We start from the raw sequence: 23,705 nt of genomic DNA, 5'->3' as shown, positions 1-23,705 counted from the left end.
TCGTCGGCAAAAGTCTGGACCTTAAATTTCTGAGCTTTAGCTCGTAACCCTTTAATTTGTGTATCACTCCTCACTATTCTAAGAAGGGGTTCTAATGTAAGGATAAACAGTAGGGGGGATAACGGGCATCCTTGTCTTGTGCCTTTACCAATCTCAATATCACCCGCCTCTTCTCCATTTACCAATAATGTCGCAGTTTGTCGTACATAAATTGCCCGAATTGCATTTAAGAAGTTTTCTCCAAACTTCATATTTTCTAATTGTGACAACATAAACTTCCAATTTACCCGATCAAAAGCCTTTTGTGTGACAAGAAACATAAAGGCCACTTGTTTATCCGGCCGGGCTTCATAATATTCTAAGGCATCCAAAATAATTCTAACATTATCTTTCAAATGCCTTGACGGCAGGAAGCCATTCTGATCAGGGTGTATGAATTTACTAAGGAAGAATTTAAGTCTATCTGCCAGTATAGCTGCAAAGATTTTATAATCCACATTCAAAAGTGAAATGGGCCTATAGTTTTTAATTTGGGTACGGTCAGCTCCAGCTTTAGGCTATATAGGCCTCAGCCCATGATTTCGGTGTGATAGAATCCTTCAAGACAGCATTAAATATTACTATCATCTCTTGTCCTAAGATTTCCAGAAAAGTTTTATAGATTTCAACTGGCAAACCATCCATGCCAGGAGTTTTGTTGTTTTCCATTTTTTTGACTGCCTTTTCTAATTCATCTATTGTTATCTTTTGGTTTAGTACCCCTTGAGATCTTGGGTAGATTTGCATTATCTAAAAATTCCTTAATTTGGTCCTCAGAAGTTTCTTCTCTACTATATAGTTGCTGAAAAAAATCTTGAATAATTTCCTGTTTCTCCCCCTTGGTTTCTACTAATTCCCCTTTACTATTCTGCAGTTGAGCTATACGTCTGCTGTCTCTTTCTTTCCGAAGTCTATAAGAGAGCCAATGACCCGGTTTGTTAGCATGCTCAAAAAAGTTTTGCTTAATCCCCCTAAGTTTCCGAGCAACATCCTCCTGGTCTAGAAGAGATATCCCGTGCTTAATTCTAGCCATTTCTTCTTTTTTCCTATTATCTAGTGGGTCCTGTTGCAAGGCTTTTTCTACCACTTCCAATTTGGCTACCCATTTTGCCCTCTCTTCTAAGTTTTTCCTCTGTGTGCCTATTGTATATTTAATAGCTAGGCCTCTCATATAAGCCTTGGCCGTATTCCAAAGTATTTGTGGAGTTACTCCCTTCCTATTTTCTTCAAAAAAAACCTCATTTCCCTTTTAAACATTTGTTGAAATTCTTGTTCTTTCACTATCTCTGTATTCATCATCCACCTTCTCTTCCTCCCCTGCCTTACTCCTTTCCACACCAATAAGAGTGGATTATGATCGGCCCAGGTATTAACCTCGATTGCTGCTTCCTTAATCAAATCCCCAATTTCTGTGTCAACCAGGCCATGTCGATCCTAGAACAGGATTGATGTCTATGTGAAAAGAAAGTAAATTGTTTCTGTGGGTGGAGTTCATGCCATACATCCTTTAATTCATATTCCTCCCTCATGTCTTCAAAGGTTTTGGGGAGAGCTCTCCTCCTTTCTCTTAATTTCCCCCCCTTTTGGATGTTTCCTGGGTTATAGTCCATTGTCCTATCTGCCACAGCGTTGTAATCACCCACCACACATATGTGGTCATAGCCTAACTCTGCAATTTTTAGATGCAACTTTCTAAAGAAGGTACTTTGGTTGTCATTCGGTGCTTATATGACCACCAGCAAAATTTTATATCGACCAAATTTCAATTCAACCATTAAAAGTCTCCCCTCCCCATCAGTATACACCAATTTAGAATCGATATGATCTTTAACATACAGCACAATGCCCCCTTTTTTTTCATCTGCTAAACTTGTATGCATTATACCCAGCCGGGGGTAATACAACACATTTTGCTGGTGGTTCACTATATGTACTTCTTGCAGGCATGTCGGATCACAATTCTTTTTCCGTAAAGCATTCAGTATTTTATTTCTCTTTCTTGCTTTACTTTTGATCTCTATGCATCTCTCGTCTCTCTAGCCATCGTTTTGGAACGTTGATTTCTTCCTCCAACCTCCATCTCTGATACTCGTCTGCTCCGTTCCCTCTCACCACCATGGTTCGCCAAAGCCCACACTCACCATTCCTCACCCTTCTCACTTTTCTCCTGTTGCTCAGGCTCACCGAATCTCTCTCCACTCCTCCAATTCCTTCTCCTGTTGATCTGTCTTAAGATTTTTTGTCCTTTCTGCTCTATTCACTTTTTACGGTAACTTCAGTATGCTGAATCACTGCTCCTCCTGTGGGGTTGCCACTCATTCTTCAGGGAAATCCCCTCTCAGCTGGAGTTATCTTCTTTTCTGAATAACTTACTTTTACAGTCAATTATCATCATTGCAGTTCTGGGATTTTGACCAAATAAATGCCACAATCTCTTCCTCAATCTCTCTGGCCTGCCACGGCCTCGGGTCCGCCGTAACACAATGACAGACACTTTTGTGTTGGGTTGGCAGGGATTTCCTTCGTTGCAGTGGGTGATTGCCTTTCACCTCGCTGCCCTTCAGCCTTCCCCTCTATTCCGCTTAGCTCTTCAGGCTCGCTGCACCGCCGAGGGGTCCCCAAATGTAAAATATTTGGGGTCTAGGAATGAAGACCATTATCTTTCCATAGCACTGCTGTGATGTCACCACCAGAAGTCAGGAAATTCTGAATTTTAAGCAGCAAATTTTCACATCTCTTTTTAAAAATGTCTTTTTTCCTGATATAAAATAAACATTGCTACCAATCTAGGTCAGAGACCGGCTACATTTTAGTTCAGGTGTGCATATCTGGAATTTTGTAACTATTATTATAAGGCACTATCACTTACAAAATCTTGTGAATCAAGTGGTAAAACTGTTCCTGGCTTGAACCCCTGGAGAAATCCCATTTCTGATTATTTTTCCAGCTTAATACTTCTTTCTTGGAAAAGTAGGCACACCTAAACAAAGCATTACAATGCCTCCTATTTTCAATCTGTAAGAATATCTATCAGTTTAATTAGTTTTAAATTTAACTTTAAATTACCTTGGTCATGTTTTGTGCTATTCAATATTTGGAACTGTCAAAGCATTCCACGTTTTTTTCTGTTGAACTGTAGTTGACCCAGTATAGTTAGAAAGAAAATCTGGCACACAATGGTTCTGTTACAATTCAAATAAAGCATTTTCCTATTTTGTGTATCTCCAGGGTTTCCTGCAGACCTCTTCAACCATTCACTAGTAAATACATTACCATATTTAGGACATCTGTAGTATCACCAAGGGTTCTTTCTTCATTTTCATCTGAATCATTCTCTGTATCACTGTTCTCTTCTTTCTTATCTCCTTTAAAACAAAATATATCATACACTTTGACCCTTTGGGGAGAAAAAGAATTTGTCCTGTTAATAGTTAATACAACAGGAGAAACCTTTTTGTCTCAATATGCAAATAAAGAGAGACAATAAAATACAATGAAATTTTCTTTCATAAACTGTCAGAGTTTTAGCAGTGTGACTAATATTATAAGATAAACCCCAGGAGCAATAACACAGCATACAGAGCCTTAAGACAATTAACAGTGGTTTATATATACAGACATATGCAGACATATACACGCAGAGATAAAAATCCCTTACCAAACAGCTCAGACACAAGGAGAGAAAATGAGATACACGATGAGAGAGAGAGAGAGAGAGAGAGAGAGAGAGAGAGAGAGAGAGAGAGAGAGAGAGAGAGAGAGAGAGAGAGAGAGAGAGAGAGAGAGAGAGAGAGAGAGAGAGAGAGAGAGAGAAAGCACTCTAATAATCACCTATATATTTAGACACCCCCACTCATGCAATGAGTCCTCCCCATTGCATCACCCTACAAATTACAGTTTACAATCCTTCATCAGCTGGCAGCTATTAAATCCTTGGTACCTTGACACTCTTCCCATTTAAACCTGTACAGTTGATAACCCAAATGCTTTTACATATACTTTATACTTTTCCTACACACACAGGTTTTGTTACTATATTTCATATAACAGTTTCTCCTTTGCAGTTTCTCTCACATTACAGTATGTCTACATGTTTACATTACATTACATTAACATTTACATTTACTTCTTTCACATTTACATAATACCTTGGGTATTACCAACATTTCCTGGTACTGTTGATGTTCATACCTAACGCTGTATGCTCTGATCTCACTTACAGTAAACTGTTCAGGAGGTACACCTTTGTTACCCCTCTCAGATTGTCTTGGTATTGTGTGTTCCTGTGTCACTGTTTCTTCCTCTTTTACATCTATGTCATCTGTGCTTTCACATTTTATCAAAATTCTATCCTCTTCTACATCTCTATCTGACTTGGTCTCATCTTCCGACAGATTAGAACTCCTTATTGAAAGGAACACATCATGATTTGCATGTATCCTATTCCAGTTGTTCTATTCTGCAAAATTAGCAGATCTGGAGATCACTACTCGCTTAGTACCATCTGTAAACCTGTACCCCTTTGTTCCTGGCTCATACCCAACAAACCGAAGCTTTCTGGCCTTTCTCTGACCTTTTCTCCTTGTAGCTTTTGGAATATGTACCCAGGCATAGCTACCAAATGTTCTAAAATGTATTAAAATGGTTTTTTTTCATGCATCAGGAAATATGGCATTTCCTGTATTGCCTCACTCCATATTCTATTAACTATATAATTCACTGTCTTTATGGTTTCTCCCCAGTAAGCTTTACTCATGACCACATCAACAAGCACTGCATCTTTCATGGTCTGTAATACACTGTTTCTTCTTTCAGCCACCCCGTTCTCAGCAGGCAAATACGGATTCATTTTTCTATGCTGTATGCCTAGACTTAACCACCTTTGAAACCTCTCAGACATAAACTCTGTTCCACTGTCTGTTTGCAACTGCCACACCTTACATTCATGCTGTCATTCTATGAGTGTTACCCAGGGACGTGCAGTCACTAGAGGCAAGGGAGGCGGAGCCTCACCAGTCTCCTCAGGAAAAAGAAAGAAATTTAAATATATTTTTTTAAATAATTAAAGCCAAGATAGTTGCTACCAGATTCCAGGTCACAGTGGCTTGGTGTCTGCTTAGTGTTAACCAAAGCAGGAGGCGAGAGAACTCGGGGCCTCTTTTCCATAAGGAATTTTTCGCCTTCCAAAAGTTAATAAAGAGTTAAAAGGCAAAGAAGTTCAGATGGAAAAGAGGCACTAATTCTCCCGCCTCCTGATTTGGAAGCAGTCAATCGTGTCTTCTTGAGCACGCTTACGTTGGGCGGGGCGTGCTTCAGAGGAGAGAGGAGTGGGCGAGAAGGAGGAGGCTGCCTCTTTGCTGCAGACCTGGGCGCTTGGCGGCTCCCGCGCTGCAAAGTGCCCCACCATCCCCGATGCTGCCGCCCGCTGCCCCGGCCTGCTTCTCCAGGCTCCACCGCTGGAAGTCCCGGATCGCCTCTGGGGGAAGGCTGGGTGAGAAGCGGAGCGAAGCTTCTCTGCGGCCTCCCGGCGCTGCGCAGAGGCTCTTGCAGGAGCACGTGTCAGCGGCCGGCGGCCTGGAGTGGCCCCGGCTGTGAGACAAGGGAGCACTTAAAGCAGCCACTGCCGCCGCCGCCACCGCCGCTCCTTCGCCCGGCGGGGCGGTGGTGGCGGCAGCGGCAGTGGCTACTTTAAGTGCTCCCTTGTCTCACAGCCGGGGCCGCTCCAGGCCGCCGGCCGCTGACACATGCTCCTGCAAGAGCCTCTGGGCAGCGCCGGGAGGCCGCAGAGAAGCTTCGCTCCGTTTTTCACTCAGCCTTCCCCCAGAGGCGATCCGGGACTTCCAGCGGTGGAGCTTGGAGAAGCAGCGGACGCAGGCCGGGACAGCGGGAGGGCAGCGGGGCACTTTGCATCGCGGGAGCCACCAAGCCCCTTTGCTGCAGACCCGGGCGCTTGGTTGCTCCCGCAATGCAAATTCCCCCCCCCCGCCGAGGCCGACCGCTGCCCTGCTGAGCCTCACCAGGTATCAACCTCACCGCACGTCACTGGTGTTACCCATTTTTTTTTAATTGTTGCAGTACTTCAGTCTTATCTTTCAGTAAATAACAATACCCATATCTACTGTAATCATCTGCTAACATTAAGGCATATCTCGCTCCTCCTAAAGAGGGTGCTATAGGACCAACCAAATTAGCATGAACTAATTGTAATACCCTGTTTGTAGTTTTTGCACTTTTCTTACTTACAGGATACATTTTGGCTTTTGCTTCCTTACCCCTAGTATAATCCAAATATACATTACATTTATTTAACTTCAGTCCCTCAGCTATATCAGGCATTTTTTTTCAATACATCAAAACTTGCATGCCCCAATCTTCTGTGTAAAAGGTGCATACAGTTGTCATGCGTAGGAGTATTCTTAAGTACACATGCACAATTATGTTCTTGCATTCCCACAACATACAGACCATCCTTTTTAACCCCTTGGGCACATACCTGTCCATTTTTCTTAATGGTATATAGTCCCCCAGCAAATACTATTTCATAACCCTGCCTGTCTAACATGGATATACTCAAAATTGTGCTCTAAAGCAGGTGCATATAACACATTATACAATGTAGCATCTATTTCTGGTACATACACATTACTTTCCCCTTTTACAGCAGCTCTCTGTCCATCAGCCAGACTAACCCACATTTTTCTTGCTGGTTTCAAATCAAGAAAAACAACACTGGAGAACCGCTCCACATTTGCTGCTTAGATCCATGCCCTTGTCTAGTTGTTCCTCTGTTCCTCCTCTCAGGACAGCATCTCTGGAGATGCTCAGTAGAACCACACATGTAGCATCTCTTCACAAAGTTAACTCTTTCAGTTGCTCTGCTGGCATCCTGGACTGTTGCAGATGCTGGTCTGTGCTGAACGCTCTCGCCTCCCTTTCCAGGTCTCCTCTCTAGCCATTTCTGCTCCTTCTCCAACAACCAACCAGTTAAATATGCCATGGTTAAATCCTATTCTTGCATGGACTCTAGACTAGTCACAAGAACGTTCCATGAACTGTCCAAGGAACTAAGCACCAAATACACCTTGTGTGCTTCAGTAAAAGTCATTCTCCTTTCTTCCAACTCAAGGAATGTCCTTCTCATATCCTGCAAATGTGTGGACATATACTCTGCTGGCTTCAGCTGTGTCTTATACAGTTTCTTAGTCAGCAATACCTTACTCCTGCAGTCTCTCTCACATACACAACTGTGCAATGCCTCCTAGCAATCTTTCGCAGACTGGAGACCGCTCACATGTAGCAACTGGCTAGAGCGAGAATTATGCTGGCTAGAGCCTTTTCATTTTTCACCTGATCCCCATCATCCAGGACTGCTAGCGGATTAGTAACAATCATCCACAACTCTCCCCCCCCTCCATCTTCACATTCCAGGAGAGGTAATTTGTCTCATTCAGCCGAGACACCAAGAAACCTCCTCCCATTATGCCGAAGGCCATACTGCCTGCTAATCACTATTTAAACCACTTACTGCAAACGCACATTGGGTTACTCTTCTCTCTAAGCTTTCTAGTCACTTTGGCTCTCTCTCTGGACTGGGCCCATAACCTGTCAGTGTTTTAGCAGCGTGACTAGTATTATGAGATAAACCCCAGGAGCAATAACACAGCACATAGAGCCTTAAGATAATTAACAGTAATTTATATATACAGAAATATACAGACATATACGTGCAGAGATAAAAATCCCTTACCACACAGATAGGATACAAGGAGAGAAAATGAAATACACAATAAAAGAGAGAAAAGCCCTCTAATAATCACCTATATAGACACTCCCCATACAATGAGTCCTCCCCATTGCATCAGACTACAAATGACAGCTTACAATCTTTCATCAGCTGGCAGCTATTAAATCCTTGGTACCTTGACATAAACCTTGATGTGGTACTAGAAATTACTACCATTATGCAAACAACATAAATCTCTGAGATGCAATATTCTCTCGATAGACACATTTGCTAGATTCACTCCCATCTTAACCCAATTCATGGGGAATCAGGTCTTCCTGGTCTTGCAAAAAGCCATAAGAATAGAAGCCCTCCAGATCAAAGCGCAGAGGAAGCTATGGAGAAGGTATGCCTCCAAGGTCACACTAGATGTCAATATTTAAGTAAAGGGACTGGAAGTGCTCATTCATTCTGACCTAGTGATGCTTTGGTAGAGGTTGTCCCACAAATAAGCTGACCCATTATTCACTTCAAGATTTTATCCTGCCCAGGGCATGGCTAATGTCGCGGTGACACAACACATCTCATGGGGCTCCATGGGATCATGCCAAAATCTGAACTGCCGGGAGGTCTGGATGGACCTAATTCACCTCGGAGGGGTGATGAATAAAGAGAGCACACTCCATTGATCTCAGGGAACCACAAAGCTGGTGAAGGCTCTCAAACTCGACAGGAAGGAAAAGACGGCCATTGTGTGCCAGACCAAAGCTGTGACAGCCACCAGATAAGAAAGTGTGGAAGATTGAAGAATAGTGGAATCGATCTGGTGAGAGACTCTTAACTTTTAATTTTCATGGAAGAAAGAGCCCCCTGGAAAATATCTGGTGAAAGTGGAACCTAAAAAGGAGGAGGTGGAACTGTTTTTCTTCCACCTCCCAAGAAAAGCAGTGAGTAAAGCCTAAGAGCCATTTTTAGTACAGGAAGTAAAGTCAAATAACGTTTTTAAAGAGTGGAAAAAAACTTTACAACTAGGAAAGCTGGACTAGGGAACTAAAATATAATAATAATTTATTAAGAAGCGTTTGGATACTACAAAACTTGGACATACAAATCTTTTCTTTTTATAAAATTTGGATTGGAGTATAATATACAAAAGAAGAACAAAAAAGAGATAAGTAGAGCAATAGTGCCACCTGCAGGCAGAAGTGAAAACTGGGAGGTGCAAGTGAAAAAAAGGGAAAAAATATAACCTTGAGAAACTGAAGATAAAGACTGACTGCTAGACAAATAACTCTCACACTTTAAGTTGTTTATGCTGAATAGCTGAGAGTGAAACACTGAGATCTTCTATTTTTAAACAGTGCAGCTCTTGGAACTTAAGCAGAAACTAAACAGATAAAGTGAAGTAGAAGCTGAAAACAGCAAAATACTTCCCTTTCTTTTATGTTTTTTTTTGTGTGTGTGAATGCCCTTTCTGTGGATATAACAACTGGTGGATGAATTCTGGGGTTTGGTGGGCCTATGCAGATTACAATTTACCAACATTATTTTTTCATGATAAGAAAGGATTAGGTTTTGAAGAACCTGAAGAATAACAAAAAGAATGATGGGAATAAAAGTCTGATAACTTTTGGATTACAATTTATACTTTTGCCTTTCCCTTGGATTACAACTAATAGCTCTATCCTCTATGTTTTGTGGATTACAAGTATCACTACATCTCAAAATGAGGAAAACGCCATCTGCACCATCTTCAGCATCATCATCAGCAGGTCAGAGGTCAATGGATGGCATGTTACAGCAAGAGAAAATGAACTCTACTAGGGAAAGTAGAGGATAAAATAGAGAATTTTCAGCAAATGATGGTGAATAGTAAACAACGCATCCAGAAAGTAGAAGAGAAAGCTGAACAAATAGAAAAAAGAGTGGCAGAAGTTGATTACAGACTTACCTTGGCAGATAAAAATAAAGAAAGAACAATAGTATCACTTGAGATGGACAGGGCTAACTATTTCTTGCGGTTTCAGAATATTGAGGAAGAAAAGGGAGAAAACCTAGCAGAGATATTAGCAGAGCTGCCAGAAGATGCCCTAGAGGTAACAAAAAAAAAGTTCTTGCCAAGATTGATGAAATATTTAGAATTCATACCAGATAGGTGACAAGAAATAGACTTCCTAGAGAGGTACATGTGAAATTCACTAAAAAAGCAATAAAAACAGAGATTCTACAAACAGCGAGAGATGATCCTTTAAAATACAAAGGGAAAGAAATAGTAGTTTTAAAACAGACTCTGAGAAGAGTTAGAGAAATAAAGAAGGAATATCAATTTCTGATTAAAAACAGCTAATTAAAAATGGAGTGAATTTTAGATGGCTGATACCAGAGGGAATATTGGTGATCTGAATGGAGCAAAGACATAGATTGGATTCTATAGAAAAAGCAGAACAATTTTATGAGCACTATTTTGGACCACAAGAGGAAATGAGGTTAAGAGAGGGAAAAGAGGACAGATGACAAGAGAAAGCTACAGGAGAGAGAAATACACAACAAAAAGAAGAGAAAAGAGATCTGGAGGAAACAGCAAAAAGAGAAGGAACAAAGGCAAAAGAACTGAGAGATAAGAGCGACTAGAACAACAAAACCCATTTATAAGTAAAATTATGAAAGAAGAATAAAATTACTATTAAGTAATATAAATGGATTGAACTTTGCAATAAAAAGGAAAAGGACTTTCAGTAAATTAGAAAAATTAAAGTTGGATATAATTTGTTTGCAAGAAGTTCATAATAAAAAACAACACAAAAAAATATTGAAATATGCTAAAATTGGGAATTTATATACTTCTTTATCACAACAAAAGAAGAGAGGAATAGCTTTTTATGGAAAAGAAACAATAAATGTCAAACAATTTTTTTATGGATGAGGAAGGATTTTGATGGTGGAGATAACAATGAATTACAAACAGATACCTTTAGTAGCAATATACGCACCAAATAGCAATCAAAAGGAAGATGAATGGCAAGAGATGCATCCTAAGGAAAAAGGAAATCAAGATGGATGTTGAATCAATCAATATTAAAAGAAAAGGAATTTACCCAATTTATGGAAAGAGAATTGAACTTTTTCTTTAAAGAGAACAGAAAAGAAGAGACCTCATTCAAAATGTATGGGACATAGCTAAGGCATATATTAGAGGATTTCTATAACATATATCGGAAAGAAAAATAAAAAGAAGAGACAAAATCAAAAGACATTAGAAGAAGAATATAAGAGACTAGAGATAGAACTACAAAAAGAACCACACACACAAAAAAAGAATTTAAAAAATCAAATGGAATTTAAAAAAGACATAAGTTGAATTTAATAGATGAAGAAGAATTAGTACAAAAAATTAAAAGTGCTAAACAAAACTTCTTCGAAAATGCAAATATACCTGGAAGATGGTTGGCATATAAATTGAAAAAGGAGAAAGAAAAGAAATTGATACACCAATTAAGGGATGATGAAGGAACTCTTCACCATCAAAATGATGATAAAAATTACTATGAAAAACTACATATATGATCAAGAGACAATTTCAAAAGATAAAATAAAATAATATTTAGAAAAGCAGAATTACTTAAAGTACCTGAAACAGTGAAAGCTATGTTAGATGAATGCATAACAATGATGGAATTAACAGAAGCAATTAAGAGACAAAAGAATGGCAAAACACTGCGTCCAGATGGTCTACCAGCAGAACTCTACAAAGACTTACAAAACACTTAAAGTATACCAATGTTGGAAGAATTCAATGAACTATTGCTAGAAGCAAAAGTACCAAATTCATGGATGGAAGCACATTGTCAGCCTCTGTTTTGCTGCTTGATTTTCGGCTGTCATTGAAACGGGGAGGGAGGGCATGGTATTTGGGTGAGGGAAATAATCTGTAGAGGAGGACTGTTAATTGGGAGTTGTTCTCACCATCTTCTGCGCATGTGGCAAGGATGGGAGTTTCCCGCCAAGGCCAACTGTCCGGCATACCAACCTGATGATGATTTTTGAAGATGTCTCCCACCTGACAGCTGTGGAGATATTTGATTGGACTATGGACTGGGGTTACCAAGGGGAGGGGAATGGGTCATGTATTGATGTCTATTGCTTTCGCGCACTTTTGCTCAGATCCAGCTTTGCTTAGCTTCTATTTACTTATAGTCAGTAAAAGTACTCTTAATTCTGCAAAATGGAGTTGAGTGGTTTCTTTCTTGGTTAATAAGTGAAGCAGCCTTGACACATATTACTCTCATACAGAAAGAAGACTCTGACTTACAACAGATAAAAAAACTATAGACCGATATCCTTATTGAATGCTGTTTATAAAATATATGCCTCAATGATTGCAGAAAGACTAAAAAGATTCTTAAATCAATTTATACATTCAAATCGAAATGGATTTTTACCTAAGAGAAAAATTAAAGACAATACAAGAATAATTTTAAATACACTGGAGCACATCAGAGAAGCAAATCGTGTTGATTTTCCTAGACGCACAAAAAGAATTTGACAATGTGAACTGGCAATTTATGTTAGCACAACTCGAAGACATAGACTTTGGGGAAAGATTTATTAGTATGATTAAGGCGATATATTATAACAAACTGCAAAGCTGATGGTAAATGGAGATATGACTGAGAAGGCTAGCATCAAAAAAGGTACAAAATGAGGATGTCCCTTGTCTCCCCTGCTATTTATAGTGACACTGGAAGTATTAAATAGAAATATTAGACAAGATACAGAGATAAAAGGTATGGAAATTAAAAAAAAGGAAAAGTATAAATTACAGGCATTTGCAGATTATTTAGTTTTCATTCTGGAAGATCCACAAGAAACAGGGCCTAAATTTTTTTTAAAAAAAGAAGAATATGGCAAAATGACAGGATTGAAAATAAAGAAAGAGAGGACTTCCTGCGGTGATGTCACTTCCATGAGGGTGAAGAAATGGTAGCTCTACTAGCTTTGCTCGAGTTTCTGTTGTGAAGATCCTGAAAAAAGACGAGTTGAACCTGGAGGGATGAACAGGAGAGACGGGAAGCCCAGGCACCGAAGGAGGAAGCAAGCAACTTCCCTATCGGACAAGGGAAAACCCCTTGGAATCACCGGAGAAGAAATCGGCATCCATGGCCGATTTTGGGTGGTGACTACCGCACATGAGGGAGAGAAAATAGCAACACAGCAGCATTGGGAGAATATTTAAAACAACTAAAACGGTATAAATTCTATTAAAGATTCATTGAGCTAGAATTTCAAAGCTTTGAAACGAGCTGGATACAGCTTAATATCGACAGCTACAAGAAGAGGGAAAGCAAGCAATTTCCTATAGCAATAGAAAGTTTGGAGTGACTTGAGAACAGAACTAAATAAGGAGAGATTTGGACAACAAACAGAAATTGGAGCCAGACAAAACAGTGACAATTGTGAAGAAGAAGAGAGAATATTTTGGAATACTTGAGAGAAAGTGAAATATAGAAAAGCAAACCAAATATCGGACTTTTTGGAGGAAAAAGAAAAACCCTATATGAAAGAAGAGTAACCGCGCCATCTAGTGAAGAAAAAAATAAGAATTAAATACAGGATTGCTGATGCAATCAGGAAAAAGGGTTTTTTTTGTGATCTGTGAAATCGGATTTAAAAAATAGAAGGAGAACATTGAAAGAAGAAATATAAACTGAAATGGGGTGAGATAAAATATTGTTAAATGGTACTGAATCATATTATATTTGGAAGAGAGTGTGTAGATATATGAACTATTGGTGAACTATTGGTGATACTTTGAAATTATCAATGTTATAAATAGATGACATAATATTATATAAGAATTAAAATTAAGGATTTATTAGCCTAAACATAGTGTATACCTAGAGAATAGTAAAAAATTAGTAATATAGTGTTGAAGTGGGACCCGAATATATAGAAATTAAGTTGTTAGATTGTAGGATTGAATGATATTGAATTGAATTGAAGTGTGCAAGGAAGAGGGAAAGTTTAAAGACTGAAGGGGATGGTATAAGAGAGCGTAAACAAGCAGTGGGCAGAGAGAAGTATATGTTATTGTGGGGAAAAATTGTACGGAAATTAAAATCAAAATGACAAGTGCAACAACAATTAGTAAAATGAATAGAAAGGCAGCATCCAATCCAACATCAGCAACATCTTCACCTTCAAATCAGTGCACAATTGAGAGCACCCTGGGTATAGAGAAAGTGAGCTCAACAATGAACCTTCAGTGTATGCAAGATGCATTAGCAATGATACAAGAAACAATGCTGAAAACACAAGAAACAATTACAAAAACACAAGAAACAATTACAAAAAATCATGAAGAAACTAGAAGAAATCATGAAGAAATTAAATTAGAAATGGGAGAAATAAAGAATGAGATTAGAAGAATAGATGATAGAATAGGGAAAATACAAAGTGAAATAACAAAAAATGAACAAAAAATTCAAAAAGTAGAAACAAAGGTAGAAAAGACGGAGAAGAGAATAGAGATGGTAGATGAGAAGCTGACTACACTAAACAGACAATTAGGGGGAAAATGGTATTTTTGGAACTCAAAAAAGCTGGCTTCTTTCTGCGCTTTCAAAATATAGTAGAAGAAAAGGAGGAGGATTTAGGGAAACAATCACAGAGATTGTTGCGAACATATTACAAAAAAAACAAACAAGAAATGAGAAAAAACGAGAAAAAAGAGGAATTGCAATAAACATCAAAGAATGGATAAATGCAAAAAAAAAAAAATACAGATGAAGAGGGGAGGATTTTAATGATAGAAATAGAAACAGAACAAAGAAAAATTCTTCTCACAGCAATATACGCCCCAAATAAAAACCAAAAAGAATTTTACAAGAAGATCCACCAAAAAATAACAGAAATAGAATATGAGGATATATGTCTAATTGGTGACTTCAATGCTATAACAGATATCAACGATGACTACAAGAGTAACAAAAGAAATAAGAAAAAAAGAATGCTACCATCTACCTTTTTCGAAATGGTGCAGGAATTGAGCCTGAAAGATGTATGGAGAGAATGGAATATAGGAAACAAACAATTTACATATTATTCAAAACCCCACAAATCATGGTCAAGGATAGATATGATTTGGTCAACCCAAGAATTGAGAAGAGATACAGAACAGATTGAAATAATGACAAACACCTGGGGCGGATCACAACCCAATAAAAATAACATGGAAAAGACCAAAAAAGAAAAAGGGATGGTCAATGAATCAAAGAATAGTGAAAGATAAAGAATGTATAAAAATGATAGAAAGAGAATTGAAACTTTTCTATGAAGTAAATAAGGAAGAAGAAACATTGTTACAAAATTTATGGGATACTACAAAAGCTTTTAAAAGAGGGTTGACAATAGCATATTTGGCAAGGAAAAACAAGGAAAAGAGACAAAAACAAGAATCATTAGAGAAAGAACTTAAAAAATTGGAAATGGACCTGCAAAACCCCCCCACAAGAATCAAAAATAAAGGAGAAAAAAGAACTAATAAAACACAAATTAAATTTGATGATACATGAAGAGATGGCCCCAAAAAATCAAATTTGCAAAACAAAACTATTTTGAAAATGTGAATAAACCGGGAAGATGGTTAGCACACAAATTGAAAAAAGAAAACAAAATACATCACTTACAAGATGAAAGGGGAAACATACAATACTGGAAAGAGGGGAAAAAATAGTACAGAAATTTTTCGAGATTTTGTATAGCAAAGAAAATATATTACAAGACAGTGTCGAACAATACTTAAATACAAGGAATCTACATGAAATTGAAGAAGAGTGAAGAGAAATGCTAAACAAAAAAATCACAGTGATAGAATTAAAGGAAGCATTGAAGAGACAAAAAATAAATAAAACACCGGGCTCAGATGGTATACCTGTAGAATTTTATAAAGCCATGCAAAAGCAGACAGAAACAGTGATTTTAGACTTATTTAATGAAGCACTTATAGAAGCAAAGTTACCAAAATCATGGAGGGAAGCATATATAACATTGATACCCAAAGAGGATTCGGACCATCAACAAATAAAAAATTACAGACCAATTTCTTTACTACACACAGATTATAAAACCTTTACATCAATAATGGCAGAGCGAATTAAAAAAATATTAAATGAAATTATCCACACAGATCAAAATGGCTTCTTACCAAAACATCAGTTAAAAAACAATATGAGGATAATTATAAATACACTAGAATATTATGAAGAGAATCCGGGAAAACAAGTCGCACTGGTCTTTTTAGATGCCCAGAAGGCCTTTGATAACTTGAATTGGCATTTCATTATCACACAGTTAAAAATGATGAGATTTGGAGAAAAAAATAGAAAAATGATAGAGTCAATTTATTTGGCCCAGACAGCAAAAATAATAATAAATAGTGATACTACAGAAGAAGTTAAGATATGGAAAGGAGTGAGACAGGGTTGTCCATTGTCACCTTTATTATTTATACTATCTCTGGAAGTTCTAGTAACGCAAATTAGAAACAATCAAGAAATAAAGGGATTAAAATTTAAAAAGAGGAATATAATACACAGGAATTTGCAGATGATATGGTATTCATTTTACAGGATCCATTAAAATCAGGAATTAAATTAATCCAAAAAATAGAGGAATTCGGTAAGGTAGTGGGATTTAAAATTAATAAGAACAAAACAAAGATCATTACGAAGAATTTTACTAAAAAACAAGAGCAAGAATTAAGAGGAAAACATGGGAATGCAAATAGCAAAAAAAGTAAAGTACCTAGGAATTTGGCTGACAGGGAAATGCCCAACAATTAAAGAAGATAATTGTGTTAAAACGATTCAGAAAATTAAGAAAGATCTGGAAAATTGGAGAAAACTACAAATATCCTTAATGGGAAGAATTCCCATCATTAAAATGAATATACTACCCAAAAAATTATTTCAAGTGGCGCTATTAGCCTAGGGAAAATTTTTTCATAGATTTAAACAAATTAATTGCACAGTTTATTTGTCAGGGAAAAAACCACGAATTAAATTAAAATTGTTACAAGATAGAAGAGTAAGAGGAGGATTTGGATTTCCCGATTGGGAGCTTTATTACCAAGCAGCAGCTCTCACCTGGATAAATGATTGGACCAATTTAAAAAACAGATGATTATTAACAATAGAAGGTTATAATTTGGAATTGGGTTGGCACACCTTTATCTGGGATGGGAAAGACAAAATTCATAGCTATTTCCAAAAACATTTAATTAGAAAAGCTCTACTACAAACATGGTTAAAAATCAAAGCAAAACAGCTTCCAGTTGGGTGGGGCCTGAGGGGGTTGTTGTTTTTAACAGCTCTGGATTCTTGGCTGCGTTAAACTGTCTAAACAGTATCCATCAGATTTCCGGGTGGTGACGTCACTGTGCTTAGAGCGGGGTAAGGGAGCTCTCCTAACCCCTAACTCTAACTTCTTCATTTGGGCTCATTTTTGGAGCACTGTTGATCCCGAAGAGACCAGCAGATCAAAGGGGATACTCTGTAGACGCCGGGGTGATCAGGGAAATCCCCCTGCGGATAGGAGAACCCCCCACTAAACGGACAAAGAAATATCCTACCATTCGGTTAGGACCTGAGCAATGGTGGCCGCATAGAAGGAGGAAACAGAGATAGAAGCAGTTGAAATTGGATGCTTGTTATTATTGCTGACAACCCAAAGAGGAGAGCAACGCGAAACTGGCAGAGAGGGTGAGCTGGAAGAAGAAGAAGCCGGGAGAGAGGCTGTTTTTGCAGTTCAATTTTGCCGAAAAGAAGCGGAGCAGAGACGCTGAGTTGGAAGGGACAGGAAGGGGCAGCCGGAAGAACCTAAAGATTAGCCACAGTAAGAACGAAAACCCGACATGGACTTCAGGAGATAAAATTTGCCAAAAATATTTGGAAGGTTCAAAGAAGAGACTGCTTAATAGGTGGGTTGGTAAACGGAGTTCCTTTTTTTCCTGCTCACCAGTCCTTCTGCTGCTGTGTTGAACTTTTAAGTATTTGATATTTATCTGACTAGGAGCTTGGAACAGTGCCAGAGGTCTGTCTGGAATGAGACTTTTGCTTCGTGGATATTAACAGTGACACTAAGGAGAGAGTGACACCTAGTGGACTGTAAATCTGAATGGTGAAGCTTGATGTAAGAGAACTATTATTGACATAAACTGATACATACATACATACATACATACATACATACATACATACATATATACATACATACATACATGTAGGTCTCTAGTTATTCGGGTTTTCTCCCACGTAAAATTGGAGATGTCTTGGCAACGTTTCGACGAAGTCTCATTCGTCATCTTCAGGCTCGGTGCTTCCAGGAGCAATGTGAGATCTCGGCTGTTTCTTCCTTTTAACTGCCAGAGGGGGTTTGAACTGATTGGGTGGGAGCTTGGCTGTAAGTTTTGATCTCGGCAGTTGCGTACTAACATACTAACACCCGCGAAAACCTCAGAAAACAAATATCGAACCTCTACGGGGAGGAAACCCACCATCTGACTAGGACCTATGAAAAACGTGAAGTCCAAAGAGCTTCCATTTTATGTGACCTCGCATTCCTACGCAACAAGAAGGCATGCAAAAAAGAACTTAGAGAAGCTGAAGAAGAACTACAGAAAGATCCAAAGAATAAAACTAAAAAGGAAAAAATAGAGGTGATAAAACATAAGATCAATTTAATAACTCAAAAGTTATTAGCACAGAAAAACAAAGCAGTCAGACAGAACTACTTCGAACATGCCAACAAACCAGGACGATGGCTGGCATATAGACTGAAGAACGAAAGAGAAAAAAGGATGATATATCAATTAAAGGATGACGAGGGAAGAACTCACTTCAAAGCGGAAGAAAAGAAGAATATCATTCATAAATACTTCACAAAACTATTCGCACAAGAAAATATGGAGGAAATCAAAATAAAACAATATTTAAATTTAGAAAAGATAACGCCAATCTCAAAAGAACAAAGGGAGGCGATAAATAGACCAATAACGTTAGCTGAAGTGGAATCAGCCCTGAAAAATCAGAAAAATAATAAAACCCCAGGACCAGATGGAATACCAGTGGAACTTTACAAATATAACAAAATAATATTGGAAGAGCTAGGAGTGGAAATATTTAATGAGGTTTTAGGAAAAGCCAAGATACCTGAATCATGGACTGAAGCAATAATATCCCTAATCCCAAAAGAGGAAACCGATCTACAAGAAATTCAAAATTACAGACCAATCTCATTATTAAACTCAGATTACAAAATATTTGCAGCAATTATGGCAGAAAGAATTAAACAGATGTTAAATGAACGAATACATCCAGACCAAAATGGTTTTTTACCCCACAGACACATGAAAAATAATACGAGAGTTATTCTAGACATAATAGAGTATTATGAGACTCATCCAGAAAAGCAAATGGTACTGGTTTTCCTTGATGCACAAAAAGCATTTGATAACTTAATTTGGAAATTTATAACAACACTATTGGATGAGATGAAATTCGGAGAAAAATTTATAAAAATGATAGAAAGATTTTATAACACTCAGACAGCCAAAGTTCTGATGAATGGAGATCTATCAGAAAAGATTGAAATAAAAAAAGGAGTCAGACAGGGATGTCCTCTCTCTCCTCTCCTATTTATATTGACTTTGGAAACTTTACTAAATTAAATTCGGAATGACCAGGGAATAAAAGGTCTAAGACTCAAAAATGAAGAATATAAGGTCCAAGCCTATGCCGATGACTTAGTATTTGCTTTAGAGGACCCATTAGAATCTAGTTTGAAATTAATTCAAAAATTAATACAATATGGCGAAGTGGCAAGACTAAAGATCAATAAAGACAAAACAAAAATGATAACTAAGAATATGACAAAAAAGCAAGAAGAGGAACTGGAAGCAGCAACCGGATTGCAGTTAAAGTAAAATATTTGGGGATCTGGTTGTCAGCAAAATGTTCCACAATCAAAGAGGATAATTATAATAAATTAGTGATACAAATAAAGAAAGATTTAGAAAATTGGAAGAACATTCAGTTATCGCTTATGGGACGTATAGCAACAATTAAAATGAATATCTTACCAAGAATACTTTTCCTGTTGCAAAGATAGAAGAGTAAGAGGAGTGGGGCGTGACACCGCTTGTCAGCCCTTCATTCACAAATCACGAAAGAAACCACCAGACTCCATTTGTTGAAATCAAGTGTACTTTTACTAATTATAAATGAATAGAAGCGTATCTAAGCTAAGTCTGGTTATTTAGGCGCGAAAGCGAATAATATATTGTATAATTCATTCCCCTCCCCTTGGCATCCCGTGCACAGTCCAATCATAATTCTCCCAAACGTCAGGTGTGAGATAACTTTGAAAGGCATCACTAGGATGGAATGCTGGTCCATTGGCCTTGGCGGGAAACACTCCTCCTCCACATGGGTGGTCAGTTCAAAATCTAGAATCTTCCTCCAGCACAACAATGAGTCCCCTCCCAAATACCATGCCCCCCCTCCCCGTTTCAATGGCAGCCGAAGCAGTAGCAAAGCAGAGGCTGACACCGCTCCTATTAATCCAGGTAAAAAACTCTTTCAAGAATTAAAGAAATTAACCACTAGATTCATTTGACAGGGACGCAAACCGAGGATTAAATTAAAGTCAATGCAAGACAGCAAGGAGAGGGGAGGCTTAGCACTACCAAATTGGGATTATATGCAACTGCAGTAACAATAACAATGGTGAAGGACTGAATAGAGTTAAAGAATAAAAGAATTCTGATCTTAGAAGGCCATGACCTGCAGGCAGGCTGGCATACTTTCTTATGGGATGACAAACATAAAACACACAAATACTTTCAAAATCATTTAATTAGAAGAACCTTACTGCAACAATGGCTCAAAATCAAAAAAATCCACTATGTGAAAATCCCAAATTGGCTATCACCAACAGAAAGGACGACACACCCAAATTTTACAGATTGGAATAAAATCCTAAAATACGGAGACTTAATTGACAGACAGGGAAACTTAAAAACAATTGAAGAATTGGCAGATCAGAATATGAAAGTTGATTGACTAACTTACCTCCAAATTAAAACTAAATATAATAAAGATACTAAAATATATGGCATTGAAACAGAACCACACGAATTGGATAAAATTATTCAAAGTCCGGACAGAAAGATGATAGGGAAAATATATGGAAGAGGAAATTGTGAAAGAACAAATGATAAAATGGGCGCAGAACTTTGGCTATAACATTGAACTAGACAAATGGGAAAAATTTGGGGGAATAAATTTAAGAATGACACTATCACTCCCATACAAGGAAAACCAGTACAAAATGCTTTATAGATGGCATCTGGCACCATCAAGGTTGGCCAAAATTTCAACAAATACCTCCCCAAATTGCTGGAAATGTGATTCGGTACATGGCACATATTATCATTTATGGTGGACCTGTGAAGAGGCAAAAAAATTCTGGGAAACGATCAAAAATTGGCTGGAAGCAATAACAAGGGTTAAATTAGATTGGAAACCTGAAGTCTTTCTATTAGGAATTATGTCGGTGAAATACAAAAAAGAAATACAATATCTAATACTACATATACTTAGAGCAGCAAGGATCACTTTCGCCCAGAAGTGGAAAAACAAACTAACCCCAAATGAAGATGAAATAATAAGAAAAATTATGGACTGTGCCGAAATTGATAAATTAACGAAAGAAATACAGGAAAAGGAAGAATCAGAATTCTACTGGATATGGGATAATTGGTATAGATGGATGGAGCAAAGAAATAAAAAAACAATGAAAGAATAGAACTACACTTAAAAATAATAGTTATGAGTAAGACAAGGGGGTCATGATTGGTGAAATCAAATCAGGACGATAGCTGGCATATAGACTGTAGAATGCTAGAGAAAAAAGGAAATGATATGAAACAAAAATGGGTTTGTGGAAATACCATCCCCAAGAAAACATAAACTGGGATTTGAAAGAGACACCTATAATAATAGAAAAAGAAAGGAAGGGAAGAAGGAAGGAAAGGAGGGGAGGAAGGAAGTAGAGAATGGAGGGACGAGGGAATGGAAAGGAGTGGAGGGTGGAAGAGAGAGAAAGAGAAGGAGAGATAGTAGGAGAGGAAGAAAAAGTTTGGAGGAGAGGTAGGGGAAGAAGAAAGAGGTAAGGATGAGGTGGGTAGAAGGGAGAGAAAAAGAAGAGGAGGGAGGAAGAGAAAGAAAGAGAAGGAGAGAGGGTAGGAAGGAGAAGAAAGAGGGTAGGAGTAGGGGAGAGGTAAGGGAAGGAAGAAGGGGATGGAGAGGAGGAAGGAAGGAAGTAGAGAAGGAAGGGAGGGAGAAAAGAAAAGAAAAGAAAGAGAAAATAAGGTGGTGTCATAGCAGGTGCGAAGGATGGTAAACAAAGCATTCCAAACTATACCTTATAACCTTTTAAATGGAATAAAGAATATGCTGAAGAATATGCCCAATTCTTAGCGGACAAAATTGCTCGGTTTCGGACGGACTTGGACTCCACACCCGCAGTTCCAGCCGAGACTCAGGGGGATCAAGTTCAACAGCTCTGGGTTGAGTTTCAGGAGGTTACCCCCGGGGATGTGGACAAGGCCATGAGAGCTGTGAGTTCCTCCACCTGTGCTCTGGATCCGTGTCCCTCATGGCTGGTTTCTAACTGCAGTGAGGTGACACGAGGCTGGATCCAGGCGGTTGTAACCGCCTCTCTTCGGGAGGGGAACTTCCCCGCCACACTAAAAGCGGCGGTGGTGAGACCCCTTCTGAAGAAGCCATCCCTAGATCCAGCTGTCCTTAACAACTACCGCCCGGTCTCCAACCTCCCCTTTCTGGGGAAGGTTGTTGAGAAGGTGGTGGCCTTCCAGCTCCAACGGTCCTTGGAGGAAGCAGACTACCTAGACCCCTTCCAGTCAGGCTTCAGACCCGGTTACAGCACTGAAACCGCCTTGGTCGCATTGATGGATGATCTTTGGAGAGCCAGAGATGAAGGACATCCCTCCATCCTGGTCCTCCTTGACCTCTCAGCGGCTTTCGATACCATCGACCATGGTATCCTTCTGCGAAGACTGCGGGAGGTGGGAGTGGGAGGCACCGTGTTACGGTGGTTCTCCTCCTACCTCTCGGACAGGTCGCAGTCGGTGTTAGTGGGAGGGCAGAGATCGTCCCCAAGGCCCCTGAAATATGGGGTGCCGCAGGGTTCGGTCTTATCCCCCCTACTATTTAACATTTACATGAAACCGCTGGGAGAGATCATCCGTAGGCACGGGATTAGATACCATCAATACGCGGACGATACTCAATTGTATCTGTCCGCCCCGTGCCAAATCAATGAAGCGGTTGACGTGATGGACCGGGGACTTGAAGCCGTCATGGACTGGATGAGGATTAACAAGCTTGTGCTCAACCCAGAAAAGACCGAGTGGCTGTTGTGTTTCCCTCCCAAAAATTTGGCCATTAATCCAACACTCAGGCTGGGGGGTCAAATTTTACACCCCTCAGAGAGGGTTCGCAACTTGGGAGTCCTCCTGGATCCACAGCTGTCATTCGACCATCATATAGCGGCTGTGACCAGGGGGGCATTCGCCCAGGTACGCCTGGTGCGCCAGTTGCGACCCTACCTGAACCGGGAGGCCCTCACAACAGTCACTCGGGCCCTCGTGATTTCTAGGCTGGAATACTGCAACGTGCTCTACATGGGGCTGCCCTTGAGGTGCGTCCGGCGACTTCAGCTAGTGCAGAACGCAGCCGCGCGAGTGATCGCGGGTGCACCCCGATTCACCCGCATTACACCTATCCTCCGCGAGCTGCGCTGGCTACCTGTCGATCTCCGGATGCGCTTCAAGGTGCTACTGATCACCCATAAAGCCCTACAT

The 23,705-nt window shown here is 39.1% G+C and overlaps 1 protein-coding gene across 5 annotated transcripts in view; it reads right to left on the bottom strand.

The window, feature by feature from the left end:
- Positions 1-23,705, bottom strand: part of RPGR (retinitis pigmentosa GTPase regulator) — a 114,188-nt gene that overhangs the window by 18,059 nt on the left and 72,424 nt on the right. For all 5 annotated transcript variants that reach the window (XM_087721783.1, XM_087721787.1, XM_087721785.1 and 2 more), the window contains one exon: positions 3,313-3,404. In XM_087721783.1, the coding sequence (XP_087577909.1) occupies positions 3,313-3,404 (92 nt within the window). The remainder of the gene's footprint in view (positions 1-3,312; positions 3,405-23,705) is intronic.

The sequence above is a fragment of the Thamnophis sirtalis genome, unplaced genomic scaffold (assembly GCF_051295495.1).
Source record: "Thamnophis sirtalis isolate CommonGarterSnake01/CBP01778 unplaced genomic scaffold, rThaSir2_p1.2 scaffold_8, whole genome shotgun sequence".
NCBI classification, from domain to species: Eukaryota; Metazoa; Chordata; class Lepidosauria; order Squamata; family Natricidae; genus Thamnophis; species Thamnophis sirtalis.
This window is presented reverse-complemented; position numbering and strand designations above follow the sequence as displayed.